At 39.3% G+C, this 27,045-nt stretch overlaps 1 protein-coding gene across 2 annotated transcripts in view; it reads left to right on the top strand.

The window, feature by feature from the left end:
- TMEM117 (transmembrane protein 117) overlaps positions 1 to 27,045 on the top strand; it is a 228,356-nt gene that overhangs the window by 182,436 nt on the left and 18,875 nt on the right. For both annotated transcript variants that reach the window (XM_074825464.1, XM_074825463.1), the window contains exon 6: positions 4,407 to 4,566. In XM_074825464.1, the coding sequence (XP_074681565.1) occupies positions 4,407 to 4,566 (160 nt within the window). The remainder of the gene's footprint in view (positions 1 to 4,406; positions 4,567 to 27,045) is intronic.

The following is a 27,045-nucleotide window of genomic DNA, read 5'->3' as shown; positions in this document are numbered from 1 at the left end:
TCTTAGACTTCTGGAAAAGCTTTTCAGGAAATCCCACCCTATCCTCAATATTTTGGAGTGGATGAAGGCAGGTAACCCTGTCACTTTAGCTTTAGAGTATTGTCTGCTGAAGAAAGGCACAGCTCTGCTCACCCAAATACACAGTATTCTCATTTTATTTTCTAGGGAATGTGTTGGCCTCAATGGGCCCTATTTTGCTTCTGTTACTTTTCCTTGCTATGATGTTGCATTGGCTTTGTGTCCTTGGTGTTTGTTATTTTTTTTCATTACACTTTGTAAGTATGTCTTATTTATTTAATGTACCCGTGTTTCTGATTAAGTTTTCCCAGTTCTTGTTCATCCTTTGGCCACAGCTGTGCCAGAGTGTGGCACGCAGGGCATCTGGAAGCTTGTATCTAGGTGAACAAAGGAAGTCTGTGATCTCATAGCAAAGCAGCCCAGTGCAAGCTCCATGACCATGCTGTAAAATTTATGGGCATATAAAAAGATTTTATGGACCCAGGTTCCCCAGAAACAGCAGGGAATATGCAGCACTGCCTACAGTGCAGGTCAGTAACTGTATACTGGACTGCCCCAAATCAAACATGTCCTGTTTTCTAAACATTTCATGCAAACATGTTATCCACCAGGGTCTGCATTGTGCTGCAGTGACAGACTTTTTCTATTCATGTAACTATGACCTCCACTGAGAAAACAGAGGATTCATATATGACCAGCATCTCAGACTTTTACAAAGTTCAAGAGATCACACAGAGCAAAACTGTGGATGACACATGTGATGGGAGTGGGTGACATAACACACCAGATCTGACTTTCCCCACCTCTAAGTGCTTTCCAACTTGTCTACTGGTGGGTTGTCCAGACTTCAGAGGATGATGACTATGTTCTTGAATGCTAGGATGGCAGTGTGGAGAAATTAATGGCAGGTACTTGGCAGTTTGTTGAAGATGGCCCATTGCACATGAATGCTCTGTACTTACTACTGATTGTAGTAGTGTAGAGGAAAATGAGGTGTCACAGCCTTTCTCCTCCAGAAATGGCATTTCTGCATGACAGAGACTGCAAGGTCAATGTTATGACCCTGTCTGCCATGAGGGATTGTCTGCAGCCATTGCCAATGACAAAAACCTGCTCAAGCTTCTGGCCCATGTTCTGTATAACCTCTTATAGTGTATAATATGCTGGGTGATAGATGCTAAGTGGTTGGTCAGCTTGGTCAAAGTTTATGGTCCAAGAAAGTGCTGTTGTGGGAAGGTGCAGAAACCAAAAACATCTGGTTTGGCCCCTGCTAAGTGTGTGAGGACAAAATAAATGTTCTGTTGGAAAATGAGGGCCAGCAGTGTAGATTCAGTTTGGCTCAAGTAACTTGGTTTGACAAACTCAAGACCAAACTCAGTCCTGGCTATCAAAGATTATAAAGATGCAGTCTAAAAAATTACCTGCTTCTTGAAAGATTCCTGGCAGTAAAAAGTTCCTCTCTTCAAGCTTTTCCTCAGTTCAGTGTAGAACTGGGTATTTTAGATCATCACTGGCAGTGATAAGCACAGTACTGACTTTTCTGGACCTACCTAATGATTCCAACTTCTCAGTATGCAACTGGCCTCGACAGTGGCTTTTTGCAGACATTTTTTAAATTTTTATCCTTCATAGCAACCTTATATCTTGAAGAGTATGGACTAGGTTGTAAAATGTGTGTTCTTGTAACTGAATAAGTGCTCAGGGCACATAATCATTCAATACAGCAAGCAAGAATTAAACGTGAAATATAGAAGTGTCTTCTGTGAAGCAGTGAAAGAAGTTACATTTCTTAATGTCTGGTACAGAGAAGAGTCAATCCTCTCTTGTCTTTCCCCTCATAGCCCTTCTCTAAGCAGAAGATGGAGAGGTCCTGCCGGCCATGCTGTGAATAGTTCTTTCTCAGTAATGTGCATTGCAGAATAAAGGACAAGCTACACTGGCCTAAATATTGCAGGGTAGCTCACGTTGGTTCATCTGATATAAGTTATGTCAAGTTAAATTAAATTCTCAGCTGCTTCTCTTAATCCCCAAGACACTGGGGCAATGCTGTACTTTTACAAGAAATGTACTGAACTCTAACCCAGACAAACTCAGTTTCTAATAACTCCAAAATCATGTATTGAGTATCTTGCCATGTTCCAGTATCATAAGTAAAAATGCAACTGTGTGCTAATTATGCTGTTTAATGCAACAATTTCAAAAGTCTATTTCTAACCTTTTTTATTGGTTTCACATTTTCTTATTCTATTAGCAGCCCATCTTCTGCTCCCTTCCTTCTCTATTTGACATTTCAGAATGAATAACAAAGCAGTTCTTTAAGCGCATATGCACTTTTCCTCAAGGAAATCAGGGCTTGAGCACATACATTGGTCTTTGCTTGCATGCCAATGAAGCATGCATATAAATCTGTCTGTCTTTGCTTGCATACATGCCAGAGTCTGACCTTCCATGCTTTGAACTCTTGCTCCAAAACACAAATGCATAATTCAAGAGGACTCAAGCAGAACACTGTTGAGCATAACTTCTGGGTACATGGTTCCCATAGCAAACTATGCAGACTTGAATTACAGCTCTAAACTGCCCGTGAACCAGGAGGTGTGGATTCCTCAGAAAGAGGACAAGGAAAACTAGTGCACTCAGCAGCCAGGGCAGTCAGCACCAGCCAGCAGACAAGCACTGAGGACTGTGTTCTTTCTGGATAACTTCTCAGATAAAGTGAGAACATTTATCTCCATGTGAATTTCAGATACGAAGGTGAAAAAGGTGGGAAAAACCACCTTCATGGGTCTCAAGAGACTATATGCAAGAGAGAAGCACCATGATGAATTGCCTTTCTGAAGTAAACCATTCTGGGTATGTGCCGAAGTGGAGCTTGTAGAAAAGTCAGTCAGGTTCAAGTACTGACAGGTGAGACAGTAGCTAAGCAGATGTTTTGGGGATAAGCAGGCTTGAATATTGCTTAGGTCTAATTACGTCTAATATGCCTCATTCTTTTTTTTTTTTTTCCTTGCCCAGATGCTTATAATATGGTCAAGGGATACAGTTATGGTGCTGACCACAGTGTTTAGTATAACTGAATTCATTTATTAAGAATAAAAATAAATGTTCAAAGCTAAAGGTGATAGCAATCAAGTAATTTCATGTCTCATTATATTGTGAAGAAGTGCAGCCCATCGTGCCACAGAAGAATGATGTTTAGGAGTCCAAATGTGTATACTGCTGCTTATGTGCATATTTGTTTTCCCTTCCTACACAGACATAGCCAAGGCTGATATATAAAAAGAAACGTGTACAGACTGGTAGGCCGTGACTACTGGTGTACAGACTTTTCCTTTACTCTGCTGAGTATTTGTCCTGTTTGGAAGTCTCATGGGAAATATTCTTCACATTGTTTTACAGCCCTCGGTAGCTGAAGAAAATGAGACTTCATTGCTGTAGAAAAAAAACTCCACCCTGCCACCATTTTTTTAGCTACATGCGTGCATTCAGATGTTGATATGCCCTTATTACAGCACAGATTTACTGACAGCTATGGCTACTGGGAGAAGCCTTGCTCCCCCTCAAATTACCAGCCAAATTTGCCTGCTTCCATGAAACCAGGAATTCAATCAGTAATCGCTGCCAACTCTGAAGGGTATCACCAACGTACTACTGGAAATGATGCAGAACTATTTTGGGGGGATATCTTAGAAAGATATTTTCTTAAATACCATATTGCACAATTGTATGAATTAGCCAAATGTGCCTTCTGGAATTCTCATAGCATTAATATGGAGGCTTTATTACTTTTGTAATTCACTCTTCACTGACTTCTCAGTTATGCCGTAAGATGTGTTGAAAACTTGTACAAAGGACATCATAGGAGACACAAAGCAAAATCTTTCTACAACCACCAGCATTTACTAAAGATTAATTAGTGCATCATACAGATGTGTTTCTATATAAAAATTAGACTTCATAGTTAGTGTCCTATAGCTCCTACAGCTGAGAAAAGACTTTTCAAAGGTTCTGTCTTTCGTGCCTTAGAAAATGTTCTTTCAAATTGTTCATTTGAATTTGGCCTAGATCATATAGTCCTTGGTACATTATTATAGTTTGCTTCTTTCTTATTTTACTTAATTGGTTTGTATCTTCAGTGAATAATAGGAACGAAGAACAAGAGTTATACACTCCAGCTACTAAATTTCTTTTTACTAAGGATACAGCCGACTGCTTTCCTATTTTGAATTAAATTATTTGTTTGTACACTTAATTTTCTTCAATCTCTTTTCATCAGCAGAAGAGTACTGATAAAGCACTAGTTGACCATTAGAAGTCAGATAAAACAGAATGATGCATCTTCATTACTATCATATTCTCTCTGAACTGTTTTTTTTTTTCCCTTGCAGGACGGTTCTGTTTACTCTGACCTCTGTAGTTGTGCTTGTCATCACTACTGACTGGATCAGCTGGGACAAGCTGAATCGTGGATTTCTGCCAAGTGACGAGGTCTCAAGAGCCTTCTTGGCTTCTTTCATCTTGGTGTTTGACCTTCTTATTGTCATGCAGGTACACTCTCCTAATGATTCATTCAAACTGCTGAGGCTGCCTAGTCACTCTATTTCCTCTAGAGCAAATGGTGTTTAGCTAAGACTACATAAAGGTAAATAAATGTTTAATTTGCAATTGCTATTAGTAGAGGCATTTTATAACACAATTCTCAGTGACTTTGCAAAAAGCCTGCTGGCCTTTTATTGTGAAAATATTGCTGATTTCTGTTCTTAGAGTACCAGGTAAGAACTGCATGACTTTTGGAATTAGAAGGTGCTTTCTGCGAAAATGACATCAGAAAAAGAAACAGAAGCTAGTTGTTTGGTAAATTCAAAGCTTCTGTTAGGAAAATGAGAGAAATTTGGCCAAACAAGAAAGAAATACTTCCAGATCTCAAGCATTTACAGTATTAAACACAAATCACGACATTTTACTAGATGAAAATTAGTATTTGCTATTAAGATTCTAATTTCCACTTTCACATGAAGATGTGAAGATTTTTGATGACATGTCCTTATACTGCAGTCTTCTGCTAGTGAGGTTAACTGGGGAGATGATTCCCTGTAGTCTGCCTGATGTCTGCTCCTTTCAGTCTAGCTGGTAAGAAGGGAATCTGGGTCACAAGTATGTGGCCAAAAGCCTCCTTCATGTGATGCTGTGCTCTACCCTTTGCATTTGCCTGTGATTTGAGCCTTGTGTGAATAAATTACCCAGTGCTCTATGAAAAATTAATTCATTTGGGCTGAGGCAAGGAAAAGGAGCTGAAAGGCCTGAGTGACTTTTGCTTATTCCTAGACATGTTAGACTGTTGAACTAAAGTTTAGCAAAGAATTGGAGAACTGATGGGTCACTTCTCTCCAATATATTACTAACTAACTCTGCTAGCAAAGACTGTTTCTGAGACACTTAGTTCTCTTTAATGAGATATCTATTGCTTGAGTAATTATCATAGACGTGACACTGTGGTGGCACTCAGAATTTATCACTGCTGTGCTAGGACATTAAAGCTGCATAAAGTCCTATAGTTCAGTTTTATCTTCCAATGTCCACCACTGTTCAGTACTCACTGAGGTTCATGGTTAGAACAAGGAGGATAAGAAAGGGAATACTGCTTTCCTAGTAAGATGTCTGGTGCTTTCTTTTCTCTCCCTTTGCATTTTACATTTTGTTTGCTGTTTCAAAAAGATTCAAGGGAATGTATAATAAATGATTGTACTTCACAGGGCTGTAATGAAAGCATGAATGAAAATACACAATGTATCAAGCTATACTGAATTCAATATGGTATGCAGGGTAGAGAAACAGAGTTGTCTTCATACCAAATAATTATTAAACCATCCTTTCAGCTTTGAAAAATCAAGTTCCAGTACTTTGACCTTGGAGATGCTGAATATAGGGAAGAATTTTATGTGAAACAGCGTGTCCCAAGTACTATTTCATATTTTTACAACACAAAGCAAGGGGCTCTTTTTAATTGCATTTTTGACTGATTGTGTGATGGAGTTATTTACTTATTTAAAGTTATTTATTTGTGCAAGTTATGTGTAAAGTTATTTATTTAGTTGTGCAACTAAGTTGGCGTGTTTCATTTACAGTGTAGTTCTAGCATCATTGCATTGCTATGGCAATAAAGTCAAGTTGAGATAGCAAGGTATTAAATCACAAGTGAAGACTATCAGGATCGTGATCCTTTGATGTATGCTTTAAAATTACATGTCTCTAGAAATTCTTTCTAAGAGTGTTGTCTGTTTCACAGATTTTTTTCTAACTTAACAAGCTTTAGCAACAAAACGGTAAAATTAGTTAAAAAAAATGCTTAGTATTAAGCAATTTCTCTTTGAGGCTGGTGTTAGCTAAGAGTACAGATGAAGTCTCATCCAATTTTTGAGTACAGGCATTTTCTGTCCCTCTGAGTGGTAGCATTAATACTGCAAATGTGGCTGTGTTTAGCAAGAGAAAACCAGTTGAGTTTGGAAATCCATTCTCAATGCTGTGAAAAATAATCACATAATTGTAAAGGTTGGCTTTGCCTTCCTAGTATTATTACAATTTAACATTTATCTAAGCCCTATGTAGAGCATAAGAAAGAAATAAAGGCCTGAGCAGTCCCTGCCTTAAAGAGCTACCTTTATTCAATTAGACATAACCCAGGCAGACATGTGAGGAGAACACAGATGCTGAACCTTATACAGACAGTTATATGTGAGTAATACTTAAGGGTATGTGCACTTTTTACTTTTGGTTTCCATCCTGCAACGAACTGGCTGCATCCCAGGCCCACTTTCCTTCTAGTGTGCAAAGGCTCCTGCAGGCCAAGCAATTCACTGGATATTCAGGGGACGGGTCAGGGAGCCAAGCACAGATGAGAGACAGCACAGAAGACAGAGAGGCATGTGAAAGTTATGACCACAAAAATATTAGGACAATCTAAGAAAACAAATGATGGAAAAGGTTGCAGGGCTATGACAGGACCTCATGAATAGTGTGGCTGGCTTCTCTCTCAGACTGTGTTTCTTCCTCTTCTGCCAACCTCACTGTGACCCATCATTTCACATCTGTCCTCCCTGGAGTGAAGGAAAGGGACCCTGAGTGCCTGTTTTAGATGGCTGCTGTGTATACATCTCCACCTGATTTTAATCGCTGTATCTTTATAGTCAATGCAGAGATCAAGGTATAGTTGGGGTGCTTTTAAACATCTACAGTAGGATGAAATGCAGCAGGCCCTAGGGGTGCACATTTCTCTCCACTGAGGATAAACAGACCCAACATGATGACCTGAAAGAAACCATCCCTTAAGCCAGACCCAGAAAAAGGGTTATGAGGGTGGCATGGCTTGAGTCAAGAGCTGCAGCTCTCCAAGGATCCTGCTCAGCTATTTCCACAGCTGGTAAAAGAGCCAAAGTAGTGTTTCTCTGTTAGTGTTTTATCACGGAGACTTCTTCAGAGCATGTCTGACTCAGGTGCAGGGGTCTGACTCGGGTGCAGGGCAATCTTCACTTCTCCCTCTGCTGCCTGGTCACGATTTGAAAGGAATTTGTTTCACTGGGTCTAGGACAGCATATCAGAGATAACACCCATTTAGGCTGTTTGAGAGACAGCAGAGAGGCCTCTCTTCCAGTTCTGATTGTCAGGACATTTTATCCAATGTAAATACAAATACTGATTTTTTTTAAATATAGATATTGCATATTTTCTCTCTGAAAAACAACAGGTCAAATTCAGTCCAATGTAGGTGAGCATTAGTTCATTTTAAAGGACATGTGCTTGCTTGTAGTAAGAAAGTAAACCCCCTACAAGTTTGTTATTTATTCCACAGTATGGAAGTGATGAAGTTAGTTATTTTCGCAATATGTTTAATTATGTCTGCCCTGATAATTGAGATGGCAAGACGCCAATATATGTATATTTCTGGCACCCATAGCATTCACTGCTGTACATGGACATCATTATATTTTTAGCTTTAGTTTCAGACTGAGTGCAAGACCACACATATTAAAGCTGGATATGGAGTAATGCTCTTATGAAATAGAACTTTTTACTGTTTCAATGAAAAATTCACGTTTAGTTCTCTTTCTCAAAGATGTAATGGAAAAGCTGTTAATTAAAGGTGTAAATATAAAAAATGAAACTATAATCCTACATTCTGAATACCTCTCTTTGAGCAAGTAGACATTAACTCGTTCATTAGCCTATATATTGCCGCTTTTTTTTTTTTTTTAGTGTCATGTTCTTAGTGACTTTGTTAATGGGTAGGATCCTGTGATGGCTGGATTATTAAACCTTATGTGTCCAGGAGAGATTAATTGTTTCACCTCTATAGTGTCTTTTGTGAGCATTTACAGGTTTCTCCAGACTTCTGAAAGACCATGGAGTATTTCAGTATCACTGTGGAGTTACACACTGTAGCTACGTTGCTGAGCGCTTTGCAAGTCCCAAGGTGTTGCAACCCTTATGACTTTCTGCAACTTTTTGTCTCACAGTACAATCAGATACAATATCAGTAATTTAAAAGCTACCTGAAAATGCTATTTGATTCCAAAAGGAGAATTTATTCTTCAGTAAACTGAAGAAATTCTGTAGCAGCTGAGTGGAATAAACAGAACCCAGGCGGTGCTTATGTCTAAGATTCTTTGAGAAAACTCTTGTATGTGAATATATAACCAAACTAACAAAATAATCCCATTAATATCAAATGGGAATGCGCTTGTAAATAAGGAGGATAGGATTTTGTCCTTCTGGGTGACTTGAAAGAAATGAAGGTCAAAGAGAATTAGATGATTAACAACATTCCTTATGACTAGTGCAGGATCTCTGCCATGTAGGTATTAGGATATCAGCAGACAGATTTTTTTTTAATAATAATCATTTTTCAGACCTATCTTTCATAATATTTTTGTATCTAAATTGCTTTAACATATAGCTATAGATCTCTCCTTGCTACTGCAGTTGAAAATCAACATATTTAATGGATGACCTGTCACTTCTTTTTTTGTCTTGTTTTCTGCAGAATGTCTGGTCTTCTGTCTTTGGTAAAATTTTAATAAGAGAATTAGAAGGTTAGTTAACAGATTGAAGAAAATCTGTATTTTGGCTCTGCTGTGGTTTTTTCCTAGTTCTTCATCTTTTCCTGGGGAAGAAAAAAAAAAAAAAAAAAAAGTAGTTACTTTAGCTACTTTGTAATGTTAATTATGTCTTGTATATGTCATTGTTAAACAGTAACACAGAAACGTTATCAGCAAAATGGAACAGACTGGTCTTGTTAACAAATACATAAAGCAGGGACAGTTCCATTTATTTTCAGTTTTACGCTGATGGAGAGGCTGTTTTGATTAAAATCTAGTATGATGTGTGAGCATGTTAAAAAACACCACCATCAAGTGCATAGAAGAAGATATAATTTGCTTGAATAGGTAAAGTAAAAGATAGAGTAGAAATACGGTCTTGTCCACACAAAGTAGGTAAATACTTGATATTTAGAGGGTTGGGTTTTTTCAGAAAATCTATTTAAGTTTGCAAATATAATTTGATTGTGACTTTTAACTGAATTCACACTGTAATTTGACAGAATTAATTTACATGTATACAAATGAGAGGACAATCCTGATTTACACTTCAAGCAGAATACACGGGTATAGTAGTTTTCCTTTGAAACAGATAAGCAAGAAATGATTTTGTGTTCATAGACAAAGCAGGATATAGGAAATAATTTGTCATTCCTGAGAGCAGATCCTCTCAGCCATACATTTCATTCAAGAGTGGTGTATACATTTTTTTGTTTCCTAATAAGCAACAGCAAAAATTACCAATGTATACTTTGTTTCAAGGAAGTTACCAAACTTTGAATTAAAATGTCCTTCTAAAAACCTCCTTCAACACAACTTCTGAAGAAGTGAGCACTTGAATGTCAGGTACTTTCTGTCATACCTTTACGGGGTTTTGTAACATTTGAAAACACAATAATAAAATACAAGTCAAAACCCATGAGAAACATCTCTTAGTGAAGTCAGCAAACAAGTTTTGTATCATCTCTGACATTCAGGATTTCTGTATGTGAGGCATTACTATACTTTTTTATTCATGTACTACTTGTCCTTTCAAGATGGGAACCTAGCCATTATGGCAGGTGACCAGTGACAGGTTTTTCAGTGGAGTCAGGATAGATGGGAATTCACCTTTAATAAAACTGATGGCAGATTCAGCTCCATTACGGGTGTCCCCAACCATTACCATATGGCATGGTTTTACAGGGAGGAGCCATATACCCTAGACTACATTTTTCAGGTATGATGTGGAGTGTTTCATTCTGCTCAGAGTACATTGCTCTTCACTAGCAGATTTTAGACATGCCTGTCAAACAGGATTACAAAACTGAATAAGCATTTTAAACACACAGTTGTACTCAGCTAATTGTGCAATGTTTGCCGAAGAACCCTACTGTGAGTGTTGGCTCTGTGGTACTGTACCTCCCGTGGCCTGCAGATCTCTGAAGGAGAAAGGGACAAGTTCAAGTGAGGTAACTTTGGGAGAAACCTTTCTGTAGCAAGTAATAGATTTTTCTTCCTGCAAAGTCTCTCACATAGCAGACTTTCCCCTCTTCTTTTGTCCTTTCTACACCCTCATCCTTCTATGGATTGTAGAAATGTTCCTTATTAGCACTGATGTAAAAGATTCAAAAATAATCCTGAAAAATAAAAGTGAATTAGAAGGACTAGAAGGGAACAACTCTTTGTCTACAGCTTCACTTTATTTGTACTTATTTCGAATTCAACCCAAGTACATTCCTAAACACTGTTTAACCAACAAAATGATAATGTTTCTCATGACATTATTGGCACCATGGCATTTCTTTCTAGTCGGTCAGACACAGGTCTTTCTTGCCTGTCCTAGAATTGTTCCTTTTCTTGAATCTACTTCCACAGCTACTACTCATGGATTTATATCCATGTTTAATTTCTCGGTCCCAAAGCATTTTGTTTTACTTCCCTGAGAGTCACTGGTTTGAGGGGCATCGAGTCTTTCTCCTTTCTATTTTGAACACAGGACAGTGGCTCTTCTGAGATCCACTTTCATCCATCCCATCAGACATTGGTTTTCTGTTAGCTTTCCTGTATTTTCTGTCTGTGACTGGTATCAAGGGAGTGGGTTATTTCTGGGCTATCGTGTACTGAGACAGACAAGTTAGTATGGACACGAAAATGGCCCATTTGACAGCTCAGGAACAGCTGGAAATGGAGTCAGGGTCCCTCTCCTGGCGGGGAAGTGAGGCTCTGAGGCATCAGTGCAGGGACCCTCCACACCTTCTTCATGTTGTTTTCTGTGGACAAGGCAAAGAGAATGGAAATGTGCTACACTGATAGATCAGAGAATAAAATAAAGCATTTGAAATCCACTGCTTTTATTTTGAAGAGAAACACTTTTTGAGTTTGATGGAAGTGTATGTAGAGTTTATGTAAAAGGATGATGGGGGGGAAAGTACAGCATTGTTATGTGTAATTAAAACCTAGAAATTTCTGTTGGAATATTTTCAAGATGCAGCTGGATGTATAAATTCCTTCTGAAAATCCCTGAAACGTTCCTTCACCCCCTTGCCAGAACCCCCGATAAAGTACAGTTTATTTCTTCAACTCTGTCAGTTACTTTATGACTAAGAAAATTAGAAGAAAAATAATTTTCCCCTGAGAAAAGGTGGGTGTATCTTGTCCCTTATTGCACATTATATACCCTACCTGCTTAATGAGCTGTCTGGTTTATATTGCAGTGTTTTCATTCTGTGCTTGTCTAATCTGATAACCAGCACCATCATTTTATGCTGTGGATTTTGTCAAAAAAGACATGTGAAGTACAGTATTTTTAAGTACATTTTATCCTTTACACTGTTTGTGGATGGTTAAATCTTACTTGGATATGTTATATTTGTCTCAGGCATTATAAATTCAACTCCAGATTTTGCTTCAGCTGCTGTAACTTGGTGTATGTGTGCTGACCTGAATCCTATTGTGCCAATTTATACTGGCTGAGGGCTGGGCCCTTTTTTTAGCTCTGTGACTCAGTTCCTCATTTGCTGAAAAGGAACAGCTGTAGTTCTTTTCTTTCACTAGCTGTCTGATTGTCTGCTTAGCCCCTAAGGTGCTCAGAGAAGGATGCTGTCTGACTTGGTACACCTTCGAGCATAATCAGGCACCAGTCCCAGCTGGAGCCTCTTGGCTCTGAGATGACTACACACAAAATGAATTAGCTGAAAAAGCTTCTCATTTGTCACAGTCGTTCCCTTTTACTCTGACAATGGGTATGTGCTACACATGTGGCACTGAGGTCCTTCTTTTGCAGTGCAGGTATTTGCCTGACATAATGAAACCATTCTCCAAAAGCAGATCTAGCATTTTCACACACTGTCTCCTAAAACCACCATATCCAGCCCAAATGCACAAAACCAATGGAATTCTAGGAACAAGAAAAGCTGGAAATTGTTTGCAAGTCTTTCACAGAACTGTTTTCATCTTCAGTTGCAAGGAGAGTCTTTTCACAGATTCTGCTATAATCAGTGTGTGATAGGCTTAGTTGTTGTGGGATGTATGTCTGATGAGTGTTACATTGCTTAAGATTATAGTGCAATGATATATGTTGATATAACAGTTAATGGTGACGTTCAGATAATTTCAACTCTCCACAGCAATGCTCTGGAATATGTTATTTTATTGTAGAAATTTGTTTTGTAATGAGCGTTGTTACACAGGTTTTTATCTAAAAATGAAAAATTTGATATGAGATTGAACTGGTTCAGCTGTTTTCTAAGTGATAGAATTGCATGCAATTTGTAAATGCAACCATGTGAGTTAAAAAAAAAAAAAAGATAAGCCTCAGTTTGCCATCACAAGATAGAGTGTTGCCTTAAGACAAGTTTTATTCCTATCTGTATCTTACATTTAGCTACATGGCATACTGAATTTTCAGGACTTTTAGTGACAGGTCATATCTGGGCATACAGATCCACCTAGCAACAATACTGAGTTCAAGTAAGGAGAAGGAGCAAAACCAGGTTGGTTGCTCTTAATTAAACCTTAGAGGGGAACAGAAACAAGAATATGCCTGATACTGTTGGTCTAACTGCATTATTTCTGCAAAGCTGATTGAGTGACAGTTGTTTATACTTCCTTAGAAAGTTTGAAGCCTGTTATATGAGACATTAACAAAAAGACATGCTTGCTTTTATTTCCTTTGAGTTCTTATAACGTGCTATAAAGCTGCTGCTTTTCTTCATATAACAAAAGGGACATATGTAGTTAATCACTGAGTGTCTTGAGATACTGAGTACATTAGATATTTTTGCATCTGTTAGAATCAGACTTTATTGAACCCATCAAATAAGTAATTCATTCTCATATGTATAGATGAGGGGAAGTATTTCCTAGTGGTTTTAGTTATTTGCAATTATACTTGCAATGGCTTCTGATTTTGAACTAACATTTAATTACTCAGCTGTACTGTGTTTGGCATCATGTCCCTGTGGGTTATAGGTGTTGTGTAAGTGTGGCCTTAAGTCTACCAGGCTTCTAGTCTCCTACAGGTCAGAAGCTAAAAAGTTTCTCTTTTCTGGAATCTGACCTTGTTTGCCTGCCCATCTTGTAATGCTCATTAGGGAGACAAGATTCCCCAGCACAACACTTATCAGATCTGACAGATAGATTGGGGACCAGCATTGCATGACACAGTGTGAATCTGTGTTTCCCACTGGAGCAGCGAAGCAACTAAATCAACAAGCCTACAGAGTCTCCCAAATAGTCTCAGTAGTGCGCTGCAGCTGACTTTGGACTGTACTATGTCTCAGCTGGTCCCCAAATAATTAACCTCTTCTCTGTCTCTTCTTAGTACCTAGATATTATTTGCAATATAATTTTTCATTAAGACTCCTTAGAGCCATGCATAAGCCAACGGGTGCTGTAGGTGCATTAACACATTGTCACTATTGTTGAAATTGTACAGAGACAACACCCAATGTTAATCAAACTGGGAAAGAGCTGTATTTTTCACCTCCCTCCCCCAACACTTGTTCAATTGCTGCAGAAGCCAGTAATTCTGAACTTGTCTTGATACCTCTGATGCCAGAATGACGCAGCCTCAGGTAGTATGTAATGAGTACAGCTGGCTCCATATGCCTTCATTTCCCACTTCGTTAGCAGAGAAGGCAGCTGCAGGCATGGAGGGGACTATCCATCATCAACCAATGCAAGGTGGAGCTGTCAGGGCCTCTGAACTTGGTTACACCAGACACTGAATCCATTTCTCCCTGGATGAAGATGATAGGCAAGTTAAAGAGCCACTTTCAGGACTGGCTCTGAGCAAGGCAGTCCATGTTCTAAGGCAGCAGGTTACTGGGGGCGGTTTGGAGCAATCACAAGGGCTGTAAGGGAGAGAGGGGTCCTGGCCCCGCAGCCACAGCTACAGCTGCAGCTCCATGCCTGGCCACCTCCAGCTCTAGGCTGCCATTTGCAAGTAGTTCCCTGTCTCTGAAGAAGGACTATGGTGGTCCCGCCATGCAGGGTAACATGGCAGCAGAGAGAAGGACTTGAAACTGGCTTGATCCCCTGAAATCCTCTCCCCTCACCCAGCAACATTGTACAGTGCACCAGTGGCACAGAGGCAGGCACAGAGCAAAGGCAGATGCTGGTGGTAGCACCCCACTCCCAGGATGAAGTACTCACATGGTTCCAGTGACCCAAACATGTCAGAGCTGCTTTTCTGCGGCTGCCAGCAGAATTTGTCTTACATCTTCAAGAAGCTTTTATTCTGTCTTAGCCAACTGTTTCCATTTCCTCTTCAACAACTGTAGAGGCCTATGGAGCACTATGTTTCTCAGTGCATTTACGGCTTGCACCCTCACCAGTATTAATTACGTGATTCAGTGATCCAGAAGACTGTGCTGTAGCTGTACTGGCTGGTACTGGTCATTTTGGGCTGTGATTTTATTTCATCTTTCAGGATAGACATTGTAGCTCTTCCTTTCATACAAAACCAGCTTCCATTTCACTCTCCATCAGTACTCAGTGAGCACTGCTATGATGTTGTTTCCCACATCAGGTACCACATGAGGAATTAAATGATGGAAATTTGTGGCTAGGTAATCCATTTTATTGCCTGTACATGAAAATGAGAAAACAGTGTACATCCCTTTCTAATGTATCTCATTATGGATTTAAGGATATAATCCTATAATCCTTCTTGGATGGCTCTTTTAGTTTCTTGCAGGTGGTCTTTGGGCTTGACTATATACAATGTGCAACACACATTAGGTTTATAATGAAATTTCATTTCCGCTTCAGAACTGTGTGCCCAAAGTGGAGAAACAAACAATCCTCAACAGCAGCAGTGATCCCATGTACAGCACATGATCTATTTAGGAGCAGGTGGCAAAAAAGAAGCGTTTAAGTGATCTGGTTTATCAGGCAGCCAGAGTTAGAGGAAGCCAAAGGGAATGTTGTCCCATCTTGATTCCACAAGTGAACTTTCTGATGGCGCTGATTCAGCCTGGTTTCTGCAGACTGTGTGTTAGAGAAAGCTGATCAGATTGTCCAGACTGTGCCTTGTAGCATTTCTGAAGACAGCCTGCTTGGTGCTGCACCAGCCACCTGCGTCTGCTGCCTCCCAGGTGAGAGCTGCAGCCTATTCTCCTGGCTGCAAGTTGGTACTTTTGTCCTGACCTGCGAAGCAACAGCTACATCTTCTGAATGAATGTTAAATACCCTTGGGGATGTTTCTGGCATCTTGGCCAAACAATTACTGCACTAATCTAAATTATACAAACTCCTACTATTCCTCAAGGTCAGGCTGCAAAGATTTGCATATCTGGACAAAGTGTTCCAAATACAGGGGATTAGAGAAAGAAAAGCATCACACAAACAAGCTGTTGTGGCCTAACCCCAGCTGGCAACAAAGCACCATGCAGCTGCTCGCTTACTCCTACCCCCCAGTGGGATGGGGAGAATTAGAAAAAAAAAGCAGAACTTGTGGGTTGAGGTAAGAACAATTTAATGACTAAAATTAAATGTAATGTAATAACAATAATAATAACAACAACAATAATAATAATGATGATGATGAAAATTATTATAGCAAAAGAGAGAGAGAAATAAACCCCAAGGAAGACAAATGATGCAAAATGCAATTGCTCCCCACCCACTGACTGATGCCTAGCCAGTCCCTAAGCAGGCCAACTTCCCCCAGTTTATATACTGAGCATGACACCCTATCACCTTGGCTAGTTCAGGTCAGCTGTCGGGCCATGCTCCCTCCCAGCTTCTTGTGTATCTCCTCGCTGGCAGAGCATGGGAAACTGAAAAATCCTTAAATTAGGGTAAGAACTACCCAACAGCAACTAAAACATCAATGTGTTATCAACATTATTCTCACAGTAAATCCAAAACACAGCACTGTACCAGCTACTAGAAAGAAAATTAACTCTATCCCAACTGAAATCAGGACACAAGCCTAATATCAGAAATGAGCAGATGACGATTTAAACAACACAAATACAGTTACACATTAAAAATGGTGTTAAAAATAGTGTTAAAAAAATAACACTACTGAGGCTGCAGTCATGCACTCAGAAGCTAGGAAATGCCAGAATTAAGGTCACTGGTATAAACTTTTCACCCCTATTGTGTGTATGCATTATGATACAAACTTTAATTATCTAGTCACATCCCATTTTTTCACAGGACCTCTGTCTCACTTGCTTCACTGAATGAATGGTGTTCACTTAATGAGAAGCTATTCAATATTTTGGTTTACCCTTTCTGTGCAATGTGTGGCCCCAGGCCTTACTTACTGCACACTATTGAAACCTTGATATGAAGATGAAGTCATTCATTTCCTTGTGGGCTTTTTTGTGACACCTATCACTGTACTTCCTAAGGGCTTTTCAAGCATTAGTGTATTTATCTTTGCAATAGCCTTCACAATAGGAGTATTATTGTCCATTATTGTTCACATTTTATACTGAAGCACAAAGAAATTAAAGTCAAAGGGTCCCTAATTTGAGATGTCTGAGGACATTCTTATGAAAATTTATGTTATTACCCCTTTTTTGCTGGGTGGTTACCTAATTGGGGGAGGAGGGTCTAGCATATTATTTCATTAGGAGCAGAGTCACATATTAACTTGATGTAATCTTCTATATTAATATACCGACAGCCCTATTTCCCTTGTAGAATTCAAACGGTTGTAAAAGCAGTTTTGTTGCTTGTTTTGAGTGATGGTTATAACTGTGTCATATATTTAGCTCCATAAAAAAGACTGATTACTTTTTACGCTGATGTTAAAGGAGTACAGGGCAGTCCTATCTAGGTACTGCTGTGCACTGCAGGACTCTTGCTATCCCTATGGCTATTTTATCAGCCCTTCCTCTCCTCCCCAGTGATATAGTCAGGTCCAGCTCTCATTAATACCAGCCATGGGCACTTGTCACTTGAACAAATCTAAGCTTAGGTGGGATGTGGAGGCAATGGGAAAAAAAAGAAAAAAAAGCAAAAAAAAAAGCAAACAATTTATAACTGCTTGGGAATAGTTTGATTTTAGAAATTCACTTAGTATCTCACAGACATGTCATGTCAGAGTTGGCCAAATTCAATTCCTTCTAGCAGAAGTGACCCCCCTAACAAGAGGTAAATGTTTTCACATCTTCTGCTGTCTCTTGAATTTACACCCTCCTTCCCACAAGCCTTCCAGCTTATGCAGCAGATGCAGAGTGCAGGAGAGCTGCAGGGGTCTCTGTCACTATATATTCCCACCTCATGATCACAAGTTAGATCCTCTTTAGTGAAAAAGGGTTGTGTCCTCTGGAGCAAACAGTGTGTGATCATGTAACTAAGTAAGGATTGTACCATGCATACACACACGGTACAGATAACCTTAGCCTGACATCTCCTAGTTCATGAGTCATCATCACTGAAACCTCCAGAAAGTTCCCTTAATGCAGGACTTTCTGTGTGCATATATCCTTTAGTTTTTACAAAAAGATAGCAACCTCAAAATCAAAAGCCTGCCATATGAATCGTGTGTCTTATCAGGGTACTGGAACTGTCAGCTCCCCTGCATGGATGTTTGCCATGTGAGCTACCTGCTAATAGCAGCATGTGTTTTTGCTTCCAATGAGCTGCTTGAGAAGGAGGACAAACATCTTCTTTGCCTCTGGGCTTCACGTCTGCATGTTCACAGCAGAGGGTGGTGATAAGCGGAGTCATGGTGACCAGTCCAAACTCCAGAACCAAAGAGACACTGGCACTTTCTGACCATTTCCCCAAACTTGCCTTTTACCTTCCTGTCACTTCCAAACCCTCTCTCCTTGGGTCCTCCTCATCCGTGGTTCTGTGACATATCCCATTACTTTAACCCAATTCCAGTTTTCAGTCTTTGAGTCTCTCATTTCTAGTCTCCACAACCAGTGAATGCTAATCATCCACTGCGAGCCTGCTGTCCAAATCAAAATCTCTCCTTTTCTCCCTTCCCTCTCTCTCCAGGACAGTCCTTTTTCCTTAGTCAGCCAGTCCCAACCTCCTGCTCCCATCCCCACCATCCTTTCTAACAATTCCACCCTCTTGTCCTGATTCAAGTCTGTCCCTGCCTCCTGATCCTTTTGGGTAGCCTGTTTCAATTTTCCTATCAAACCCTTCTCTCTCTGATCTCATTCCTTTTCACAGCATGGCCCAGGTGGACACAGCCTTCATTTAACCGTGTGGCTGCACACAGATATGCCAAGCATTCTGCTTGGCCTCTTACAGAGGGCTGGTGGGGAGGGAGGAGGACAGGGCTTGGACCACTGCGTCCTTGCTAGACTCAGACTCTGAGCCAGGAGCCCTCCCGCCCCCATATTCCCTCAGCTCCAGGTACCTGGCTCCATCTGCATGCACAGTACTTGGGATCAGTAATTGCAGGAGAGCTGGCTCTCTGTCCCTCAGCGGCTGCGCAGGGCCAGCTCAGTCCCTGTTTGAGAGCAGCACAGAGTCCTGCCAGCAGCAGCAATGGGAGTGGGAGGCTAAGGGAGAATGCAGGATGCTCTGTCTCTCTTCTGAGAGTGGCAGTTTCATAGTCTGATGATCTCTAGGAGCTGAGACACTTTGCCATGCTGAATGATGAACAGTTTGTGAAGATACTTGTTTCTGAACCTTTAGCTAATTTCTTGGAACTATAAAAATTACTGACTTTTCAAAAGTACCTTAAAATCTTCCAGTTTGGGGCAGATATTCACAGGGGAGCAAAAGGCACATCCTTGACACAAAGTTACTCCCTTGCTAAACTGTATGTCTTTACTTCAAAGCGTGAGTCAATTCTACAAAGCAAAGCAACTTATCTGCTCTTTGGTCTCACTCTCAGAAGTGTTCGAATGCTGCTGGTTGAAAATGTCAAACCCCTAAAACAGAAACAGAACCAAACAGAAAAAAAAACCCCAGCCTGAGGCAGACACCTGGCATGGACTGTGTTCAACCCATGCAGTTAAATTTGGAAAAGTCGTAAGCAAATTAAATCAGTATATTGTACACATGCACACTTGAACAGTAAGCAGCAGTGCCGTGATTTCTGTCTGTTCTATATGGCACCTGCTGTGGTGGTAACTGGGTGCCCTTGTGGTATGGATTATATGAATTCCTCCAGTGCCATTTCCATAGCAAAATAAACCCCAAAAGGCTCTCTTTTCATAATGTAAACAGTTTGTTGCATTTCTTTCTTTTGCACTTGTAAAACTACACCTGAGGACTGAGAAGGATGAAAATCAGCAGGGCTGCCCATATAGAGTTTTCTTGCTCTGTCATTCTGTAGTCGGTAGGGGTCCAGAAGGAAGAACAGCCTCTGCCCCCTTCACCTGCTGAATATCAGATCAACAGTGGTGAGGCTCTTCCCAGCTCTACAGGACTGTGCTGCAGCATCCTGGCTCCATTTTTAGCCTTCACTCAGACAGTGGCTCCAACTTGACACAACTACATTAATTTGCAGGCAAAATGCCTAATTCATACTGGTGATCAGAGTCTAAGCAGAGTTATTCAACAGCCACTTCCAGGTAATAATTTCTCAACCTCATTTGCACATTCATTTTTATAGCAATGATACTCTTGCTTTTCCTTTACATAGAGCTTGTAAGTATAAGCAACTTTGAACACTGAAAAGATTTGAAAAATAAAGTTTTCATTCCCCATACAGAGCTTGTCAATAAATTTCCACTGTGTGCCCCAATGCAAATATACACAGTTATGATGTTTCTTCTATAAAGAATGCCTCAGTGAGTACTGCTGAAGGGACTACCTGCCGGGACAATATTATCCACCAAATGCAATTATTTACTGTATCAGTTACCAATATTCTTCATTTATAAGACACAGATTGATATTGGAAATGCAGAAAAGTAATGAGAGTCTTAAAAGATAATAGTCAAATTACAGATTATCTTGGGGATGGGATAACTATGTCTGTGTAGTTACAGAGAACCATACTGGCATACAGGCTAGATGGGCCTCCAGGTTGTATAAGAAAATTAAATAAAATTATTAATATATTTCATGGGGAAATTATAAACTTGTATAACATTAAAGTCAGAATGAGAACATGAACTCAGTTTTCCTCAGTGACCTAGTTCTAAAAGGTAACACATTCTGGTAGAAATCCTTGTGCAGAATCATACTCATAAAAAGAGGAATTCAGAGATCAGATATGTGATTGGTAATCAGTGAAAGCTTTTATTGTTGTTTTCAGGGAAGTAGAATGTTGTCATTACTGCCAATTAAGTAGCAAGTCTTGTATAACTCTGTTTTCTGTTAAAGAAACCGTTTCATGGGATTTTGCTTTTTTAAATTGATGTAAGGATTTCCATGTACCTAGTAAGGATTCACAGAAAACAATTAAGTTTTTAGAATTAGGTGTGAGACAGTATAAACTGGAACTGTATATTTTTATCAAGAAGGAAATAATACTGCTTGCTTCTTAAATGGTTACTACAAAATATACAAGGGTGGCATGAGTGATATTATCCTTGTATTTTGACTCAGCATTTAAAGCAAGAAGTTTGGCAGCTGACTGCAGGAAAACAGAGGAGAAGTTGGGAAATGCAGATAAAATGGGAGGAGGAGAAGTCATGAACACTTTAGGAAGGAACAGTTAATTCCTACCTACTTAATAAATTTGTTATTTTGATTTTCTTATGAAAGGTTTGGTCATTCTAAGTAAGTGGTGAGTAGTTGATAGTTTGATCAACCTTTATATTGATCAAGATTACAAGAAGACACAGAAATATTACGATGAGCTTTGTGTCCTCAAGCCACATGGATCCCCTGTGCTGTGTCACTATAGGAGCTTCTAATCTTCCACAATGCTCACCTGAGCCATAATTAAAAAAAAAAAAAAAAATCTGTTCTGGTCAGTGGGTTTTGTAGCCTGTATCAGGGGAGTCTGTCTTTTGTGAATATTTGTGATCTGCAGTGGAAAGACTAGAAGATGGAGCTCTCAGACCCTTTCAGCATCTGCAAGGTCTAGCAGGGTCTTTGCCAAAGTACATTAGCAAATGTTATTTTATTAATAACTCAGCTTTATGAATTTTTGCTTGTAGAAGCCAGTGAAATTGCTTTTAGTCCTGACCAGAACATTTGGCCAACCTCTGCTGTCAGGCATGCTGATGCAGCCCAGCAGTCTTTAATTCCTAAATAGTACATTGCTGTAATAATAACCTGTGGTGTGGTTCTAAATTGCTTTTCTGCATTATACCTCTTCACCTCTGATTATAGATTCTTCGAAATACTTGTTATAATCTGGTTTGCTCATATTTCTTTCATACTTGAATGCTTTGCAGCCATGGTTTGTACATGCAAACTGCATAAACCTCAGTAAAAATGTACTGAGTCTGAGGAGACATGAAAGCAATAGTCTCTGTTTTCTTTTAAAAACATGGCAGTAGGCATATTGCCCTCTGGGCTTTAAGTGGATTTACATATTTAATAGCAGAAGTGCCTGGCCAATAGTCATCACATGGTAGGTAGAACTGCTACAGACCAGCATGCCCCTAAATATATTTTGTAGTGCGTTTCTCATACACCTGAACTGCTACATATAAGTGTGTGGTTTTTATCTATTCATTATTTTGGTAAATGTAGATTGCCCAGGACTGTCTGATGTATAATTATTTGTTTGAATGAGCACAGCAACTTCACTAGCAGACATTTGTTCTGTAGACATGCTAGGAGAATTATAATTGATGCCTTTTTATCACTGAAAAGTGAAAAGATAAAAGTACTGCTATAAACTGGAAGTTGAAATAAATTATGTAAAATACATAATTCGCATAATGACTGTCCCTTTATAAATGTTCGTATTAAGTAACCATATCATTTGGGATAATTCCTCCTTGAGGAATGCTGTGAAAGAACAGCTCATTCATTATCTTGACTTGGTGAATTGCTTTAAAACAGCTCCTCTGATGAGAAAATTGATTTAGCATTTCTTTAAACAATTGAAAATAATGCTTGAATTCTATATTTTCCTGTCCAGAAGGTTTCAGTAACTGTCTGTATTATATGGCTTTGACTAGCTTAACTGGAACTCCCCCCAAAACACATGCATCTACCTCTCCTCTATATGCATACACACATGTAGAACCCTGCTTTAAAACCCCACCTGGTCTATTAATCACACTGAGAGAGTAATCACTCAGCTGTTATAATGTAGCTCCCTTGATTCACTGATGCCAGTAATTAAAAGTTTTGGAGTCATACTTGGAATTTTGGAAGCCACACATTTATCTACAGGCAGCATACTGCATCTGCTTACTGCCCTCATAACAGCATCTCTGAGAGCAGGCAACATGTCATTTCCCAATGCTTTTGTCAGGAAAGTTCTTAAAATTAAAAATATGAACTACTGAATTAAGTCTCCCCATTTCAGATGTTAAGGAGAAAATTATGGAAGAATATACAGTAAGGGGAAAAGCATGTAAGTACTATTGTTAGTGGCAAAGATTATGGAGATGTAAGGTTATGTGAGTAGGTGAAAGCCAGGTTTCTGGAACAACAGGTAGTGGAAGAGACCATCTTCCCCTCCAAAAAGAGGGGCTCGTGGGGCTTGTACAATTGTACCCAAAGAAGATCCTCTGTGGAAGGAAATTAGCAAGTTGTCTTCCAAAAGTAGCATTGGCAGTGAGGGGGAAAAGGGATTTCTTGCAGATCAAAAGTAAAGACTGAATAGAAAGGTTGCAGGAGAGCATCCTTCAGAAGGGTCTGTTAGTTTGGATAAGCTTCTGCCAAGTGCTGTATATATGGTTTCTTACCTACACTGAATTTCCAAACCTTTTGAGGTTGTCCACCCTGTCTCATCTGTCATTTTTTAAAAATTATAATTCAGCCTTTTTTTTGTGATCAGCATAGTTGCTATATTTAGATTCAAATCTCACTAGGAGAAAACTTTAATTCATTGCACACCACCAGCCTCTGATTTTGTCTTTGAGATTCAAAAAGACACCTTAACAACATTCTCTCTGCTCCTAAGGATTTTGATGGAAACAGTTTTGAAATTCAAACCAAACTGTTGTGTTTGTCAAGACCAGGGTGAGTTTGTGCAATTAGAACTTGGTTCACTGTGTTTTTGACAAGTTCTCCCAGGAGGTTTCTAAACATTGAAAACCTTTTAGGATGAAGTTCATGTTTTCTGCATGCGCTTGGCAAAGGCAGATATATTGCTCTGGTATAAAAGGCTGAAGTTGCATTTTTCCTCTCTCAGACTCAGGAAGTAAGCTTTTGCATTGAGGTCAGAGAGGAGGCTGTAGAGAAGAGTTATCTTCCCTAATTTTTATTCACATTGGATGCTATATTTTGGGGTTTATGATTTTGTTCATTCTTTAAGGCATGTAATTTATGTATGCATAACGTACAGAGAGCACTGGCAGCGTTTCCCCAAGGGATAAGAAAATGAACGAATTTTTGGAGAGGGGAGGGTAGATGGGAAGGGGACAGCTTAAGTAAATAATTTCTGTAACTATTAAGTGACATACACTCTCTGTAATAAGAGGATATTTCATGTCACTGAACTGCAGTGAATGCCTAATGTAATGCTGTGGTCTATACGGAAGATACGGTATAATAATCCAAGCAGCACACTAGTTTTATATAGCTTCTTATTACTGAAAATAATAAAACTAGTAGACCTATACTTACTTAGGGAGACTATGGTTTTCTTATTTTTCTCAAAGTCCCTTTAGTCAAATGATGTACAATACAGTGAAATAAGGGTGTCTCATTACAAAGATCTTACAGTGGTTCTTAGCAACTTCGCTTCTGTGTGTTGATGTAGATGAGCATGTTTGGTGTCTGATTCAGTAAATTGTTTTGTAATTAAAGAATGTCTTTTAGAACTTAGAAAAGTATTTAATATAATAGAATACAGTTAGAATTTAATACACTTATTAAAACACACTGCACATCACTCTGAGGCCTTGATCCAGTGCTCAGTTCTGTACTCACCAGAAATCACCTGAGATGGGACTGCTACTGGTGTGAGAACCTCTCATTTTATCTTTCAGTCTCTTGTGTTAAACTGGGGGGGAGCACCTTTATGTTCATATCCCTTTTTCCTTATCTAGATGGTTGGTGAAGACCCAGTTGCTGTTCAGCATCTCAGACTGTGAGGGGACACCATAAGACAAGCTGCTGCAGTCTCTGAGCTGGCAGTTTTAGTTCTGTGGTCAAACATAGTTTCCTGGGTCTGTTGTTACTGAATTTGTCAGTCTGTATCTCATGCACTGGACTGAGTCTCTATTTCACACCAGCACAGTTAAGGCTCTTTCCTTTTGTTTTCATGGATTTGGAATTTCTCCATTCCAGTTCTATCAGAAGAGTGGGCCTTCCCATTCAAATTCTGTTGAAATAGGTAATGATTTGTACTGAATTTTAATTTCAGGGGGTAAAGGGAGATGCTCCCACTTGATGAGGATGCAGAGCAGCTCGGGGAGTGTTCTGCTGTTTAGCTTCCTGACCTGGTGAGGGAATCAAGATAAACTGTTTCATGTGATTATTTAAATGATTATGATTCATGGAAAAAAGTAGGTAGATCATTGCAAACACAGAAAAGATATTCAGAGGTCCATGGACCAGCCATCATTGCCAGTTAGGGCTTATGCATTCTGAAGAACTTCAGTGTGGGGAAGGACATCTGCTTTGTAGCATATACTAACAAGCTGTGAGTGGCTTATCAGGCTTCTGGAGTGGGACCCAGCTGAAACACCCTGGATGTGATTCAGCTTGAAGCTCAGGATCCCTAAATGTAAGTGTCTACAAGGGAGCTAGCTGTGTGCTAGTTCCCATCCTGGTGAATGGCAGTTTAATCCACACAATAAATGTTAGAGACTGATTTGGCAGCATGTGTAATGCAAATAAGAATGGACAAAATAAACGCCCATATAGCATATATCCATTTTCACTTGTATTCTAAATTGTTGATGACAGTTTGAAAACATGTTCCAGAGATAGTGATATGCAAGCAAAGCTCATTTTATTTTTACATGCACTCGTTCTAGGATTTTTGTATTTCTTTATATCCTTTTTTGCTACCCAGATGTGTTTACATAATGGCTATGCAAGCATAATATATGCATTTCCTACTACCATCCCAACTGATACCAAACAAACTGCTGTTACTTCTGGAATCTATGTGCCTAATGGCCACACCACAGCTTTTGAAGATAAAACTGGGAGTAAAGGAGGAGCGTAGAGGAGGAGTTCAGGAATGGGATATGTTGCCTTCAGGAAATGAAGGCAACTCATTCGCAAGTACAGTATGCTGCCGCTGCTAAACCTATTAGCAGGCTAAAACTCAGGACACAGAAAATTATTTTAACTGCAACTAAAAAACAAGAGAGGGAGCTGGGAAGACCAAATATATTCTGTATTTCTGTTATTCCTGAAACAAAGGCTTAAGTTCAGATAGCTGTGTTTTGCGAAGTCAGCCTTTCTTCTTTCAACATTTGCACACGGTTTCCTTTTTCTTTCCTTGTATATTAAAACTGGTATATTAATTAGCACAAGTTATGAGGAGGAAAATAATTTTGGAAAAGAGTTATTACTGGTTGTTTTAAAGGAAAGGGAATTTGCACTGACTTGTTTGCAAACGCCGCATTTAAATTTACGAGACACATTTTTCCCTGCGTTCCATATGCCTCCGGTGTTTTTACTTTGTCATCTTCTTAAGCTCTATTAATTTTCTCAGTATCAGTCAAATGCAGCATATAATCCTGTTTTTTACTTCAATAGTAAATTAATATTACTACCTTAATCACAGCAAGTTGAAACCTGCACAAACACATGCGTAATTTACAGTTACAGCTAAACCAAAACAAGTTGGATCAAAGTTTCAGGCTGAGACCGTTGGTCCAGACCTGCCACTTCCGATTGTGCTTAATACCAAAGGGCAAGTTCATAGTTTTGTTTGTAACTGGCCCCAGATTTTCTCAGAACAGGTGATGGTAAAACTCTTCAGAGCAAGTATGATCTGAAGGAATTTTGTCCAGAACAGAACGGCTCCTCAGTCATCCATTTCTAATGTTGAGGCAGCTGATTTACTTTCTACCTACACTGAGCAACATATAGTAATCCCCTTGCTCCAGATACTCTTCATTTCTATAATACCATTTTTATTATGTTGCAAAGCTCATAGTGAGGAAAATATCTGCTTGGGTATTTTACTGCAAATCTATCTTCTTGGGTTTAGGCAACCCTAAAAAGCACCATTAACATTTGTATATCAGGCAACAAGGAAATTCATATATGTGGGTATTTGGAAAGAGAAGGGGACAATATACTTTTTAATGCAGCTGAAATTAGCTGGAGACAGTTGCCTTAATGCAAAATTACTTCAGAACTCTAAGTAGAGCTTGTTGTTCTCAAATAGGTACAAATGGCATTAGCAGTCTTTACAAATCCTGAAATGCTCCAGATTTCATATTACTGTTCAGCTGTGAGTATATTTTCCACAATGCAA

Source organism: Strix aluco, chromosome 5 (genome assembly GCF_031877795.1).
Source record: "Strix aluco isolate bStrAlu1 chromosome 5, bStrAlu1.hap1, whole genome shotgun sequence".
Taxonomy (NCBI): Eukaryota; Metazoa; Chordata; class Aves; order Strigiformes; family Strigidae; genus Strix; species Strix aluco.
This window is presented reverse-complemented; position numbering and strand designations above follow the sequence as displayed.